The 14,762-nt window shown below is 37.1% G+C and overlaps 2 protein-coding genes across 7 annotated transcripts in view; one reads left to right on the top strand and one right to left on the bottom strand.

The window, feature by feature from the left end:
- Positions 1-540: 540 nt before the first annotated feature.
- On the top strand, positions 541-9,557 carry LOC142981890 (prestin-like). Its single transcript, XM_076128030.1, has 17 exons — positions 541-584; positions 1,122-1,240; positions 1,595-1,756; positions 2,162-2,307; positions 2,696-2,723; positions 2,793-2,863; positions 3,367-3,531; positions 4,049-4,153; positions 4,416-4,549; positions 4,953-5,115; positions 5,644-5,724; positions 6,029-6,192; positions 6,501-6,581; positions 6,919-7,042; positions 8,086-8,304; positions 8,686-8,812; positions 9,240-9,557. Exons 1-17 carry the CDS (start codon positions 541-543, stop codon positions 9,392-9,394), a joined length of 2,088 nt encoding a protein of 695 aa, XP_075984145.1. The 3' UTR covers positions 9,395-9,557.
- An 849-nt stretch (positions 9,558-10,406) lies between these two features.
- Positions 10,407-14,762, bottom strand: part of LOC142981463 (prestin-like) — a 48,955-nt gene continuing 44,599 nt past the window's right edge. For all 6 annotated transcript variants that reach the window (XM_076127406.1, XM_076127404.1, XM_076127403.1 and 3 more), the window contains 5 exons: positions 14,395-14,475; positions 13,886-14,009; positions 13,304-13,486; positions 12,727-12,853; positions 10,407-12,230 (listed from right to left, as the gene is read on the bottom strand). In XM_076127406.1, coding sequence (XP_075983521.1) covers positions 12,082-12,230; positions 12,727-12,853; positions 13,304-13,486; positions 13,886-14,009; positions 14,395-14,475 — 664 coding nt within the window. In that variant the 3' untranslated portion in view covers positions 10,407-12,081. The remainder of the gene's footprint in view (positions 12,231-12,726; positions 12,854-13,303; positions 13,487-13,885; positions 14,010-14,394; positions 14,476-14,762) is intronic.

Raw genomic sequence — 14,762 nt, forward strand, 5'->3', positions numbered from 1 at the left:
AGATATAGGGCAACGATTAGATTGGCAAATTATATAAGATTTTGTGGCAGGTAGAAACTCTTCATTTGATTCATACTGTAAAAATGTATCGCAAAGATGATGAGAACTGAATAATGGAATTAGTAGCTACTGGTGTCAACAATTCATAAAGACAATGCTCTGATTAATTACAAAGATAGCAATGATGACAGTAGAACCTTTCCCTGATTGTATGTTTTTCAAACGCATTAAAATCAGAATAAATTGCTAACTTAAGTGGGTTAGTGTCTGCTTCCGAGCCGATTGTATTGGCCATCCAGAAGATACTTACATCAAGCCTTTGAATTCAATTTATTTCTTACATTTTCCTATTGCGGCTAGTGTGGCTTTTTGAGCCATTTTAGAGCAATCGTTGTAGTTTAAACCGTGAGTTTAAAGCCGGATTTTTATCGTGTAAATATGGCTTAAGGATCTAGTGATGTGCCTGCAGCCGTAGACAATTTCATAGATCCATATCTAGCGTAATCTTAGCGATAAGCACTTAGCCGTCAGACGTCAAATATGACAAGCCAAAGAACTCCCCCACCGTCGGCTTCGCAAAGCGAGTATGTTTTTCCATTTTCTTTATCCTAAACTTGAAAATGAATTAAAATTATGTACGGGGATCTTTGAAATTAAAATTACTACGTGATAATACGGTACAGGTTGAAAGATCAGTGTAAAAGTAAAATTAGTAAACTTGGTTAGAAACATGTTGAAGTTAAACTATTTGCGAAAGGTTTCGCTTAAAATTGTGATCTTTACTAAGATACGAAATTGCGGAAAACACGTCTTTACACCGGAGGCGCCTAAGATTGCAGCTTGTTAAAGGAATCTTCAATTTATTATTGTTATGTAAACTTTACAAGTCTTCACTTCTAAATATATTTCTACGTTTATTTGATGACTTTTTAAATTTACTGTTAGATCTGAAGTTTAGAGTCGTCTGTTTACCTTTTATAAATGAACTTACGTTTATCAGTTGTCTGGTTACCATGGCATAAATTCTGTTTAGTAGAATCGGATGACGGTTTATGAGTTTTCTAAAGAGATTTAGTCATTCATTTTGTACATCTTCATAGATTTTCTATTTTTCTGTTCAGTGTGAGCAGGGCATCCACTGCCCGTGGTCCTAGCCAGCAGCAACTGAATGTGAACCGGCGAGTGTACCAGCAAGAGACCCTCAATAAAGATGCTGACTACCATGTCAAGGAAAAAACATGTACGTCCTTAACATACATACTATATTATTAAAATTAAGGTAGGATTCCGAGACAACTGCGTGTACATGCACTCTAACTGCTAAGGTCACAATTCTGAAAAATAATTCAAGCAGTACTTAATCATCCTAAAATGAGGCCTGGTCCATTTCCTTTCGGGAGGAGACCGGTGCCTAAGAAGCCATGGGTGAAATGGATAAAATAAAGTCGATTCCGACGGCGATATCTGTCGCGGAAAAAGCCAAAAAAACAGTAATCTTAAAAATTGTGAGTGCCCTTGAGAAACCAAAAGATCGAAATCCAGAAAAAAAGATTACTTGGGTCTTTTCAGATTCAGAGTTTTGTATTTTTTTCAGTTTTAAGAAGATGTAAGAAATTAGTAAGAAGGTGCGGTTTCGAAGATTGCATCGGGAACGCATTGCCTATTGCAAAATGGCTGCCGAAATACGACGTAGACGATTACCTCCTTAGCGACATCATAGCTGGCTGCACCACCGCCGTTATGCAGATACCACAAAGTGAGCCTTGAATTCAATCTATAGTTATCATTATCATAAAGTTGAATAGCTCTTTTATTTGGTTGCTTGTAAATGTTAGAATATATCGCAAGTAAGGCCTACAAATAGATGGGCGGACGACATCGTGAATTGTGACTGCAATGACGGAGAGATAACATAGTTAGAACTTAATGTTGTTGCTTTCATAAGTAACAGTCCTAATTCTGTTAACCAAGTATGTTACGGGATTTCGGACTGCGTTTGCGAATATTTCAACAGCGTTTCGAAAAAAACAAAAACACTTAAAGAAAGATGGCCCAAAAAGGGTCAGCTATAGAAGTCAAAAGGTCATAATCGACTATCGTATATATCTTTCTGTATCGTCTTTTCGTGGCTCTTTTTCTACATTAAACTGTTTGTTTGCAGGTATGGGTTATTCACTGTTAGCGGCCGCTCCTCCCGTAATGGGGTTATACACGGCTTTCTTCCCCATTATCATATATGTGATGCTCGGTACATCGCCTCACATATCTCTTGGAACTTTCGCTGTAGCTTGTCTTATGGCCAGAAGTGTAAGACGATTATTTTACACTACACCTTTTATGACTAACCGTAGAGAAAGGTCAATTACTACGCACTCTTCCCAGTGTTATATATACAGGACTTCGGAAATCCCTACTTGCTTGCCTTTGAACATTGTGGGAATTGCTAGAAAATTTAGAGATGATATTGTTCCCTAGCCATCAATCATACCACCTTAATACTAACACGCCCAAACACGATTCATTTTGGTCGGTTAGAAAACAAAATACATACTTTACTTCTCATGGAACAATATGACAATAATAATACGATTGACGCTAAGTTTCCGAATATTGCTCTTTTAAATATTCTTAGGAAAATTACATCAAAACCTATTGCGAAGCTTTGTTTTGTAGTCCTAATTCTGTAAATTTTCAGGTTGTAATAGAACACGCAGTGGATACAGGTATGATACTTACTTATTCGAAATGAATTAACGGCTGGATGCATTTCTATATCAGCATTATCTTTACAGATGATAAAGTAGCACTGTATACGCCACTACAAGTTATCGGCTTACTAACTTTCGCGGTAGGATTATTTCAGGTAAGAATGACGGTATTTCTTATAACAAGCTATCGCAACATAGCGATTCTTCGATTCGAACCTTCTTATTCATAAAAATATATGACGTTATGAAAGGCTTATAAAGTGTTTTGTTTCTTTCACTCCTTAGCGAAATGAAAAAAAATAACATATTATAGTAGCTTTTTAACTAAAATAGGTTTATAGTGTGTTTATGAATAAGAGGTATTTGGTTTCCGTAGAGCGCTTAACCTCTAGATTGCAAGTCTAATTGTACCTAAAATTCCGACGGTATTACATGATTCTGCAATAGATTTCTTCAACTAATAATAATGATGAATGAGAACAGTGATGATAAGTTGGCAAGTGGTCGACGGTTTGAACCCAAGGCAACACACCAAAGACTTTTCCAAGTTATGTGTGTATTAGAAATAATTATCACTTGCTCTAACGGTGCAGGTCAAATGCAACTAAAAAGGCAAGCATGTAGAGATTTTTTCGCGTGACGCATACCACGTTTCCAGGTGATAATGTGGATGTTGCGCCTGGGCGCGGTGTCGACGTTGTTGTCGGAGCCGCTGGTGTCAGGCTTCACGACGGGAGCCTCCTTCCAAGTGTGCGCCTCGCAGCTCAAGGAACTGTTCGGCATGAATCTGCCGACCTTGCCTATGAAGTTCTCTGTTATCACTGTTAGTATACGAGTACATAACCGATAAGTGAATGACATTTTTAGACGAAAGCCTTTTTTTTGCGGGGGGAAAAATCCCTTCGGATACCCGATTTTCCTAGGGGTGAGGTGTTGAGGGTGAGGTTTTGTGGTGATTCCACTAAAAAACCAACCCGCTAGCCGAACATCTGGTGCGGGGATGGAAAGGCCCTGAGGACAGTCCTAAAAACTGCACCAGTGATTTAGACGAAAGCCTTGCATCAACACCTGCGGCCTGGAATTATCAGATTTAACTGTTAATCCGATAATTTTGCAATTGATTCCTTTAATTACTGATTTCTTTTTAAAGGCGGATTTATTTTCGATCCCATAAGCATCCCTAAAGTAGTATTTTTTTTCTATTCTGTAACACAAAGCTCTGGGCGATTCGTGTTCAATATTCTTGATTAAATTATCCGATTTTCGAAAATAATACCTAATGATTTAGATGAAGATCTCTGTAATCTTCGTAAAATTAATATTAAACAATATGTATATAGACGGTAATGCAAGTGGCCACCAACTTGGGGGAGACGAATCTGGCGACGTTCACCATGTCCATCATCACGTGCTGCCTCATCGCTATCAACAACGAAATTCTCAAGGTATGAACAGAAGATAGTTATCGTGAAGTAAGTAGTCTAGAAGTTGATGCCATGGATACGACATTACATAGGCCAATTCATGTAGCGTATCGACCGACATAGATTAAATTATTCACTTGTTTTTCCACTTATCAATCAATCAGTGGTTTACTTCCTTTTTTTTATATAGCAAACGTAATTGAGTCTTTGACAAGACTTAGCGACTGTTGAATAGAAAAACTTAGGAGAGAGTCTAGAAAATCTTGAATTCTGTTTCCATCAGCCATGGGTGAGCAAGCGCAGCCGCTGCCCGGTCCCCATGGAGCTGATAGCAATAGTGACCGGCACGTTGCTGTCCAGACACTTGCGCTTGGAGGATGCATTCAACATCAACCTCATTGGAGAAATACCTACTGGGTTAGTCCCCTTCTTCTTTATTAATAATAATAATTCTTGATTGTAACTTATATAAAAAAAATATTCAAAGATATGTTTTCACCTTCATCGAAACCTGAATATTAAGTCGCAAATATTTTTGTTAAAATTATTAGTACTGTGAAATTGCGTTACACTCGAACTTCTTGTCAGTGTGGAGAATAACTTTGTTGACTGACTTCTAGATTACAAATCCTGGGTAACCATGGTAGCAGATCAGGTAGGTACTCAAGAAAAACTTTAAGCAAAAATACCCTGGTACACCCATAATAAAAACCTGGTTCATGTACTGCTTGTGTTCATTAATTATTCAAAGTTAAATCTACGTATTATTAGGTTCTGTTTTCAGCAGGCTGTTTATATAAGTATGTCATGTTTGTGGTAGTCTGCCGACGCCGGCAGCGCCCCCCATGGAGCTGTTCCCTAAGATCATAGTGGACGCGTTCACTCAGACCATCGTCACGTACACCGTCACCATCTCCATGGCGCTGATCATCGCCAACAAGGAGAAGTATGAAATAGATGCTAATCAAGAATTACTTGCTTTGGTTAGTATTTGTTTATACCGTAAAATATGGGAAATGTATCTTGGGAATATTACGTCGCGGAAAGGTCTTTTCGCATTATAGTATGTATGAACTTGTAATAAAATCTTTTCTCTACACAAAAAAGTTCAATATTTGGGCCTACCTCACGAGCTCACTGAAAGAAACCTAATGAACCGTGTACTCATTTGTGATTCTTGAAGCCAAAGAGATTTTATTACAAGTTCATACATACAATAATGCGAAAAGGCTTTTTCCCTGACCTAATAAATTACTAATATTTCAGTAAAGAAATTCTTCTCTGAATTTTCTTCTCTAATAATCGAAAAGTTGGAAAAAATGTACTCCATAAAGCACGTAAGGCAGACAGTCTTGCACTAGTTCTCTAGTTGATTGTAGCGTTTCGGTATACGGTCCTGTGGGTTACAAAACGGCTGTATTTAACGCACTTGGCTGCTTTGTTTGCAGTAGCAAATACTTGTTGCCGATTGATTTCGATCAGGAGTGCTTTATTAACATTGATTGTTGCAGGGTTCAAGTAACCTTTTCGGTTGTTTTTTCTTCTGTGCGCCAGTATGTGCCAGTTTATCACGATCCTACATACAATACAATGTAAGTTATCAAAGATTTTTATGTGCCTTCACGTTACACAAATGAAATGCGTTAAACATAACTCTGAACCTAATTTAGCACTAAATATTTGACGTATAGGAAAAAGTAATAAATAGTATTGTTTATTTATCACAATTCATTAACATTGTGCTCATTATTGTTTGGGAGAACGCTGTACCTACTTATCCAACCAATTTTCAGTGAATTTACACTTAATTCGGTTCATAGACTCTTAATGTGGTGCCCCAGTGCCCCTCTGGACCCATTGGTATATTTTCTTTACTCATACTGGTTACATGTGCAGGCAGGCAGTAAGTCAGCAATCACATCGCTAGTGAGTGCGTTGGTGATACTAAGTGTGTTGTTGTGGATCGGTCCATTCTTCGAGAAGCTGCCGCGCTGCGTGCTCGCCGCCATCGTCGTCGTGTCGCTCAAGGGACTCTTCATGCAGGTCAAGGACCTTAGGAGGTTTGTATACCCCACTTATTTGAAAGTTCCTCTTTTTCCCAGGTATCTCTTCGCATGTCTGCTGCTAAAGAACACAGCTTAAAAATACCGAAGAGACGCGTACCAATCATGTTACTAAAAGTCGATCTAAAGCCCGCTACGACTGCGCTGTGCACTTGCCTTACCTGACCTACGTTTAAGCACTACAATACAGCACATTATCACGAAATCACGGAATATTGTTCATAAGCATTCTTTCCTCCTTTCGATAGTAAAGAGATAGAATGGCTAATGAGAGAGATCTATTATGACAGACACTCTATTTTCAGGTTTTGGAGGCTTAGTAAGCTGGATGCGGCGGTGTGGCTCGTCACTTTCGTTATTACACTTGCAGTTAACGTCGACCTTGGGTACGTTTACTTTTGACAAGATCTTTTAGGCAATACCTAGAATACACACTATCTCCTGCATTAAAATCTGGGCTATCACCACATTGAATGAGCAAAATGTTATTAACTTTAAAGCCTTCGCATTATCACGTATATTGCCTCATATAACAAGAGTAATATTAATGCAATAATGAAGTCCTTCAAAGCTCGACAGTTCGAACAGGTTGCACTGGTCCTAGTCGCAAAATAAATATCCCCTGGATGACAATATTTCGTAGATAGGGGCAAAGAAATGATGATAGCGTTGTATTTGTGTACTTTTCTCATTGGTTAATAAGTGATACTCTTGTCATCCTAGTTTGCTTGCCGGTATTATGGCAAGTATAGCCACGCTGTTCTACCGAGCACAGACACCGTACACGTGTCTACTGGGCAGAGTCATGGACACAGACTTGTATTTAGACGTCAAGAGATACCGAGGAGTAAGTATGCATTCATATTAAATCATGTAGTTAAGTAGAATGAAAAGTTCTGGTAAACTTATCACTGCAATGGTTATTTTGAATTAATCTTGAATTATATAATTAAGTCTAATGGACGTAGTTATTATTCTTTCGCAGCGAACAAGTTAAATGAGACTTAAGTATCGCGGTTTTTACACATAATACCAAATTGCCAAGCCGGTCTTAAACACGATGAATATTTTAAAAGTTACGATACAGTTCTAACCGCAATAGTTTCAAAACTTAAAGCGCGACTAAGTTATTCGTCTTGTAGGTCTAAAATCAGTTTACAGTCTGTCTTATTTGCGAAAAATTTATTCAGAAGGTACAGTGAAATTTCTAGCTTAAGAGCATAAGTGAAAATAAAATCTTTATAAAGCATTGTTCACTTAATTTAATTGAATTTGATTGTATAAGTATTTCATCGAGATAGATCTTCCAGGGTTGTAGAAATTAGCACTCCTCGGCTAGCCATTTCCATTTCATCGTTATGATACTTGCACAAAATCACGTATTGCACAACATACATCAAGATAATGTTGAAAAACACCAGAAGTATCCATTTTATAAAGTCCAATATACCTATTTCGTGGTTTAGGGAGTAAGGATATGTTTTGTTTGTACGAAGGCGCATTTTAACATGAAAAATATTTTTGAATTTATTTACGAAGAGCTGTTTTTTTTATTTACATTATACTGTTTGATGTGTCTTGCGTTATGACATGTTTTTGTTTACATGAATCATGCCAAAACTGACAATTAAATTTGATAATTACATAGCTTTTTAAATTTCGGTGTGACAGAAAAGTTCTAAACAAAAAGAATTAGTAGAAAGGAACTATATTATGGTTAATGCGTTTCATTTTGATTAAAAAACAAATCTAATCTTTTTATGAAACTGTTTCATCAATCGTTCTTTGCTTTGGATTTCGTACACGTCCTCTCTCTGCTCTACATTTAGTTGCTTCCCAATTTTTATGAAAATCAGTATCCAGTTCAACTTATTTCTTAATTGGTGTTAGGCCCAAGAGATCTCTGGCTTGAAGATCTTCCACTACTGCGGCGGCCTGAACTTCGCTACCAAGAATCAGTTCCGTAACGCACTCTACTATAAGACGGGCTACCTGAGACCTGTGAAGAAACGGGAGGACAGCTTGTCGACGCATGAGGAGAAACAGAATGACAGCCTCACTCAGCGCCCCTCCGAGATGTTCGAGAGGGACCCTACTTTAAGTGCAAGGGTGTGTTAGCCACAACTTTTGCAAGTAGCTTAGGTATAAGGTAATGTAGTTAGAATATTATGTGTTCGTTGCGACTACGTAGATTTTTCAAATAGATTTGAAGAGTGGTGAGTGATCCTGTGTGGTTTCGGCTACGGTGGCCATTTTCATTGAAACCAGTCAACTGCACAGGGCTTTGTTTATAGTGGTCATGTATGTGCACAATACACAGATACACTCTCTATTCCTTTACTTTTATAGTCCAGTGGGACGGCGAACCTAACACGACCAGTGAGAGGTCGTGTTCGTGGCTTTACCTGCTCTCCGAGGCATGGAGATCTACGACCTCTTTACACATATCTTCTAGAAATGTAGCCTAAGTTATAAAGTGTGTATTTCCAGATCAAATGCATAATAGTTGACGCGACAGCTCTCTCGTACGTGGACGCGCCCGGTATCAAGACATTGGTGGAGGCGCAGAAAGAATTCGCTTCTTGCAGAATAACTATGTTGCTTGCTGGAGCTAATTGTAAGTGCAAATACCTACTTAAGTATAAATACACTTGCATATTGTACTTAATTTAGAAATTGATTTAGAATTTGCACGTCTTTGATTTAGAAATAACATGTTTTAAAGAGTATACTTTGTGTCTTCGATCGAAATTCTTCTGAGATGGCAGCGTTGATTATGTCTGTAAATGTATCTCGATTGGACTGTTTTTGATGCAATTTAACTGGGACATAGTGGAAAACTCGAGATAAAAAATAAGCCATTTGTTTAAAAAAATTACTCTCAAGGGGATCCGCGAGCGGAGCCACGAGGGTTTATCTATATATAATTAGTTAAAGGCCTTTGGGCGGCTTGAAGAACTTTGACACTAGGTTGACCACTAACCATACGATAAGAAGAAGAAGAAGTATTGTCATTAGTTATAATGCGATGTTTTCTCCCACAGCACCCGTATTGGAAATGATAGAAAGGTTCAACTCATTAGAGAACGACCCGCTGTTCCTGCCTACGTTCCCGACGGTCCACGACGCGGTGCTGTTCTACAATGGCACGAGACTTGCAAAGAAGAAGAAAAACGCGCCCGTCACCATCGGACAATGAACCTGCATGTTTTATTTAGAGATTAAATGGTAACAGACCTTTTTATTGACGTGGACTGTAGACGACCAGAACACCGCATTAGCAACAAATTACTTTATTTCTTCGAATTGGGGCCCTATCTCACCGAGACGCCCTGGCAACGTCGCTGGTTAGGTACATGTCCAAGCTAGGAATGTTATAGATATGAAGTTACGAAAGAACGAACAATTTATCGGTTTCGATTGCGGGTACGGATACGGGGTACGGGATATACATTATGTTTCATATTATTCGTTACTTTCAGATGGTTTCAAGTCTGATACCTAATTTTGGAGCAATTATATTGTTATAATAAAACACGAATGCTATATCGATTCACTTTCTGATATCTGAAAGTTTCGGTAACATTTACGGATCATACACCATAACTTCCCATATCCAAGTAGTTCATGACTGTATCTTATTAACAGTGAACTCACTTGGCGTTTGGATACTTCGTTTAAGCCGTCATCATGGCGTCTCGGTCAGGTAGGGCCCTTATTGCGTGGCGATAGCTTGCTTTTATATTTAGGCGTCCGTGTAAACGGTTGCAATCATTAAATATTTTTCATGTTAAAAATATATAAGTTATAATAACGCATTGACTTTAAAATGCTCAAGGTTCGAACTGCTTTTTTATTTTTTTGTATTTTTTATATATGTTTTCTTATAAATGTTTTATGGATAACTTGCTTTTTCAGTTTAATTCACCATTTCCTGTTTATATAACATACAGGGTGGAAAAAAGAGCTATTGAAAGAAACTCCTCCAAATATTGAAGATATATTTTCTTGAAAGGAAACATACTTTGGATTTTAAGTTTTCTCTTACAGAATCTGAGAGTAGATTAATCCTCTTGTTTCATCAAACCCAGGTCATGCTTTTTCCATATACTTATGCAGCACCTGTTACACGCTTCGATAAATCACCACGAAACGACTCCGAAGTTTTGAAAAATGTATCTAGAGTACGATAACAACAAAAGGTGGTAAGGAAATAAAAAATCGAAACTTTAAAATATAATCAACATTATATTTTATACTAAGTACATTCTGTACAATTAATTACGCACTAAATATCACAACAGACTTAGCAATAAATAAGTTTGACTTGCAAACAAATTGTATACAGTAAGTACTACTACTTTGCAAATTAGACAATACCTTTAAATATTTATACATATTCGAGTGTATTTCATAAAAAAATAAGTAACTGCCCCTATTTTGAATTATTATAAACATAATGGAGCGATTTTCACAGCCTTACTCTAAATAAATAAATGGACAAGCGTATTGTGTCCGCCATATTGGCGCGGTCATACAAAATTACAAATAGTTCTAAATATTGACACTAGATGGCGCGTTAATCAATGATCATAGGACATTTTTTTATTTTATTTTTTACGATTAAAATATTTCGTCTTTAGCCATACATATCGTGGAAATATCAACGTATGATTTAAAAACAAAACTGTCATATTATCTTAATGTAACGCGGCCAATCTATGTCATATATCTGTTATTATTTTATTTACAATCAATACAAAAATAAAAAGTATACATTTTATTTGCAAAGGCATGTTTTAAAAAAATATGACACTAACATTGTACAATAATAGTTTTTTTATCCTAATATAAACAGCAACAATAAAAATTGATCAAAAATGAGCGCTTTTTTTAAATTAACTAAAGTTGTTAATAATTAAGTACGAAAAAGTACTATTAAATCAACAATTTATTTTCGTGATGAAAGCTATTGAGAAATAGGATGAATTAGTGAGAGATGATTATAGTGGAGATGAAAGGTTAAGATAAAGTAAAATTTCATACAAACAAGGGCTAGAAGCCCACGTAAAGGGCGTTTATGCCCCGAGTCAAAGTAAAACCAATTAATAAGAAATTATAAGTAATTTCACTACTAAATTCAAATAAGATGAGTTTAAACTATTTACCCTGCATGTTTTATTTAAATATTATACGTAAATAATACTGCTTTACATGCAGTTAATTTAATTTATCTTAGTAAAACTCAGAAAGGTTACAAAAATAACAGTAGGTATGTTTTAGAGAATGAATTAATTCAGAGATGAATGAGATGAAACGGACTTATGACTTTGATGACCTATCTAAATAAAGGATCATTTTCTATTGCAGATTTATTGAGACAATAACAGGTGGATTACTCTCGAGAGGATCGATTTTGAAATTGATTGAGTGAGATTCGAGATAATATCGAATTGTACTCTTTAATTATGAACAATCGCATAATTTAACGCTGAATTAAAGTGTAACTAAATGGATTGTTTGATTTCTTTTTCACTAGGTACCTACTCAATTCATTTCAAATTAGATCCCGTCGGGAGTAAGCCACCGACTTTTCTTCAGAAGGAATATCCTTTACGATAGGTTTTAAAACTAGTTTAAACTATAGGATGAAACGACTGCATTTCAGTCAAAGGCCTTACAATAAGGTCTGTTATTGCACTAGTTCTGTACCGCGATTCTCTATCACTATCGACTACCGACAACCGGCTAGCTAACGAACCATTTTGTATGACAATCGGTTCAGCGCGTCTAGCGGGCATCGTAGAAACTATTTTGGCGGTACATTTTAAGTGTCAAATTCGATGGTTCAAATTGTAGAGAATCGTGCTACTATTCTATGTGTTCTCATGACGTGATGGTGATAGGAATGTCGTTTTTCTTCAGTTTCGTCGCGTTGTAGTAGACGACGGCGTCGTGCACCGTCGGGAATGTCAACAGCTTTAGTTTCTCACTCTCCAATGAGTTGAATCTGTCTATCATTTCTAATACTGGCGCTGTGGGACAAGAAAAATACGTTAGTACACATTATGCCATTCGGAAAAGTTATGACGTCCTATTTCGATTGGCTATTTACCGCTTTAGGAAACAGGTAGAGCATATTTATCCATTTTCGATTAGTTTGCTTACTTAATGCAATGTATTCTGGCGTAGAATACAGTGCACGTATGTTGACAAGTTAGTTTGCCGAAATAATTCTTGACGAAACGTTCAACAAGATACGGTAAATGTATACTTTGTATCAATTGCCGTATTGTTAAAGTAACTTCATTACGTATTCCTAAGTGGTGGTACTTTAGTGTAAAAACTTAAAAGATTTTAGTCCCGTAACGTATACGTATAAGGTATACGTAAAAGAACGTACACGCTTCTATCGGAACAAGGAATTAAATTGTATATTATGTGTGAAACTGTTTAATAACAGCAAATATAAGTTTTTAACGAATCAACTACAATTTTTAATAGTGATTTATTTATAGTGTTATTACTTACAATTAGCTCCAGCGAGCAACAGTGAAATATTACACGACGCGAGCTCCTGTTGCGCCGCCACTAGCGTCTTAATACCGGGCGCGTCCACGTACGACAGTGCCGTCGCGTCAACTATCACACATTGTATCTGAAACAATCATTAATAACTTAAATAAGTTATTTTATAAGTAAATTAGTAAAAAAACTATAATTCCGAACGATATTGATGATTCATTTTAAAAGGCCTAAGGTAAATATCTTGAGTTCACCATAGCCCCGACGACCCAAAATGTTTGTAAGTTAACGATTACACCACACACAGACAGTTCACGCATTTCTAGGATAGGACGAAACCGTTTTGTTATCGTCAAAACAACAGCCGTATCGAGCAAAATTCGTAGTAATTTAAATTTTCGCAGTTAAACCGTTGAACGAATTTTGATGATAATTCTAAACGAAAGGTTATTTGTATTTTCCGTAATTCATAAAAAATCTACATAAAATCAGTTAGAAATACTAAAATTTGTTTAAATTCGTATTCGAATCTTTTATATTTGTCACGCGACTTGATAGTTCTAATACATTAAGATAAACTTACCCTATTACTAAAAGTCAGGTCCCTCTCATAGGAGGCTTGCTTGATGTCCTCGATCTCTTCAGGCTCTTCCGAGGGTCTGAGGTAGCCAGTCTTGCGGTACAGGCTCGAGCGGAACTGGTTCTTAGTGGCGAAGTTCAGACCGCCGCAGTAGTGGAAGATCTTGATGCCGGGGAGTTCTTGAGCCTGAAATCAAAATATAGAAAGGTTAATTAGACTACTCAGTGCCTCCTCTTTCGGTTTTTTAAGCGGTGAGGGTGGCGAGCGGGTCCAAAAGAGAGCCGGAGGTGGACTTTTACAAACATACAAACAACGGACACAAAGTACAACCAGACCCGAAACAATTATTTGTGGATCGCAGAAATAAATACCCCGTGTCGGAATCGAACCCACGACCTCCCAACGAAATGGTAGCGGCGTGGTGACCTAAACCACTGCGTCACGGAGGCTGTGGTGTGATAAGGTTAACCATCGATGTGTTTCACGAGTGGATAGATTGAGTGATGAGTTGCAAGTTTAGTGGAATATATCCATGGCAGCCGTCCTATTTTGATTTAGTTTGAAGGTTAAGGAAAATAAACTCACCCCACGGTATCTCTTGATGTCCAAGTACAGGTCTGTCTCCATCACCCTGCCTAATAGACAAGTGTACGGAGTCTGTGCACGAAAGAACAATGTGCCAACACTAGCTAGCAGACCAGCGCCAAGACTGGAAGAACACAATACATAATAAAAGCAACATTTTTTATAATCATTACATTTAACCTGAACACACATAAAAATGTAGCGCGATTCTCTACAATTGGAACCATCGGGTATCGAAAGTTGGACATTTAAAATGTACTGACAATATACGTTCTACGACGTCTGCTAAAGGGCCTTGATCAGATTTTCAAACTTTTTTTTTCGATAGCTAGCCGGTTGTCGATAATCGATATAGTTGTACAGAATCACAGAATCTACTGATTACATTACTATTAACAGTCGTATTGTAGAGTTGTACCCTGGGTCAATTCTTACGCCATCATCACACACATTTTGTCGTATTGTACAGAATGTTTTACCTGTCGATAATAATTAAAACCATGACTTACCCAATATCTACGTTGACTAGTAGTGTGACGAGGAAGGTGACTATCCACACTAACGCATCCAGCTTACTTAACTTCCAAAATCTGAAAAGACAAAATACATCAATTTAGCAATGTACAGTAAATTTCGGCATTTAGCATAATTTTGTGCAGAATTTTTGTGATAATGAACCTAACCATAACGATGGTTCCATAAAAAAAGAACTACTGCAGATTACTTCAAGCTTTGACTCTTTAATAATGTCCACTTAGCCGTTATACATTACATACATACATAAAATCACGCCTTCTTTCCATAGGGATAGGCCAGAGACCGATAAACATTTTTGACTGTAAAACTCAAAGACCTTCGCTTGACCCAGGATTCGAGC

The sequence above is a fragment of the Anticarsia gemmatalis genome, chromosome 20 (genome assembly GCF_050436995.1).
Source record: "Anticarsia gemmatalis isolate Benzon Research Colony breed Stoneville strain chromosome 20, ilAntGemm2 primary, whole genome shotgun sequence".
NCBI lineage: Eukaryota > Metazoa > Arthropoda > Insecta > Lepidoptera > Erebidae > Anticarsia > Anticarsia gemmatalis.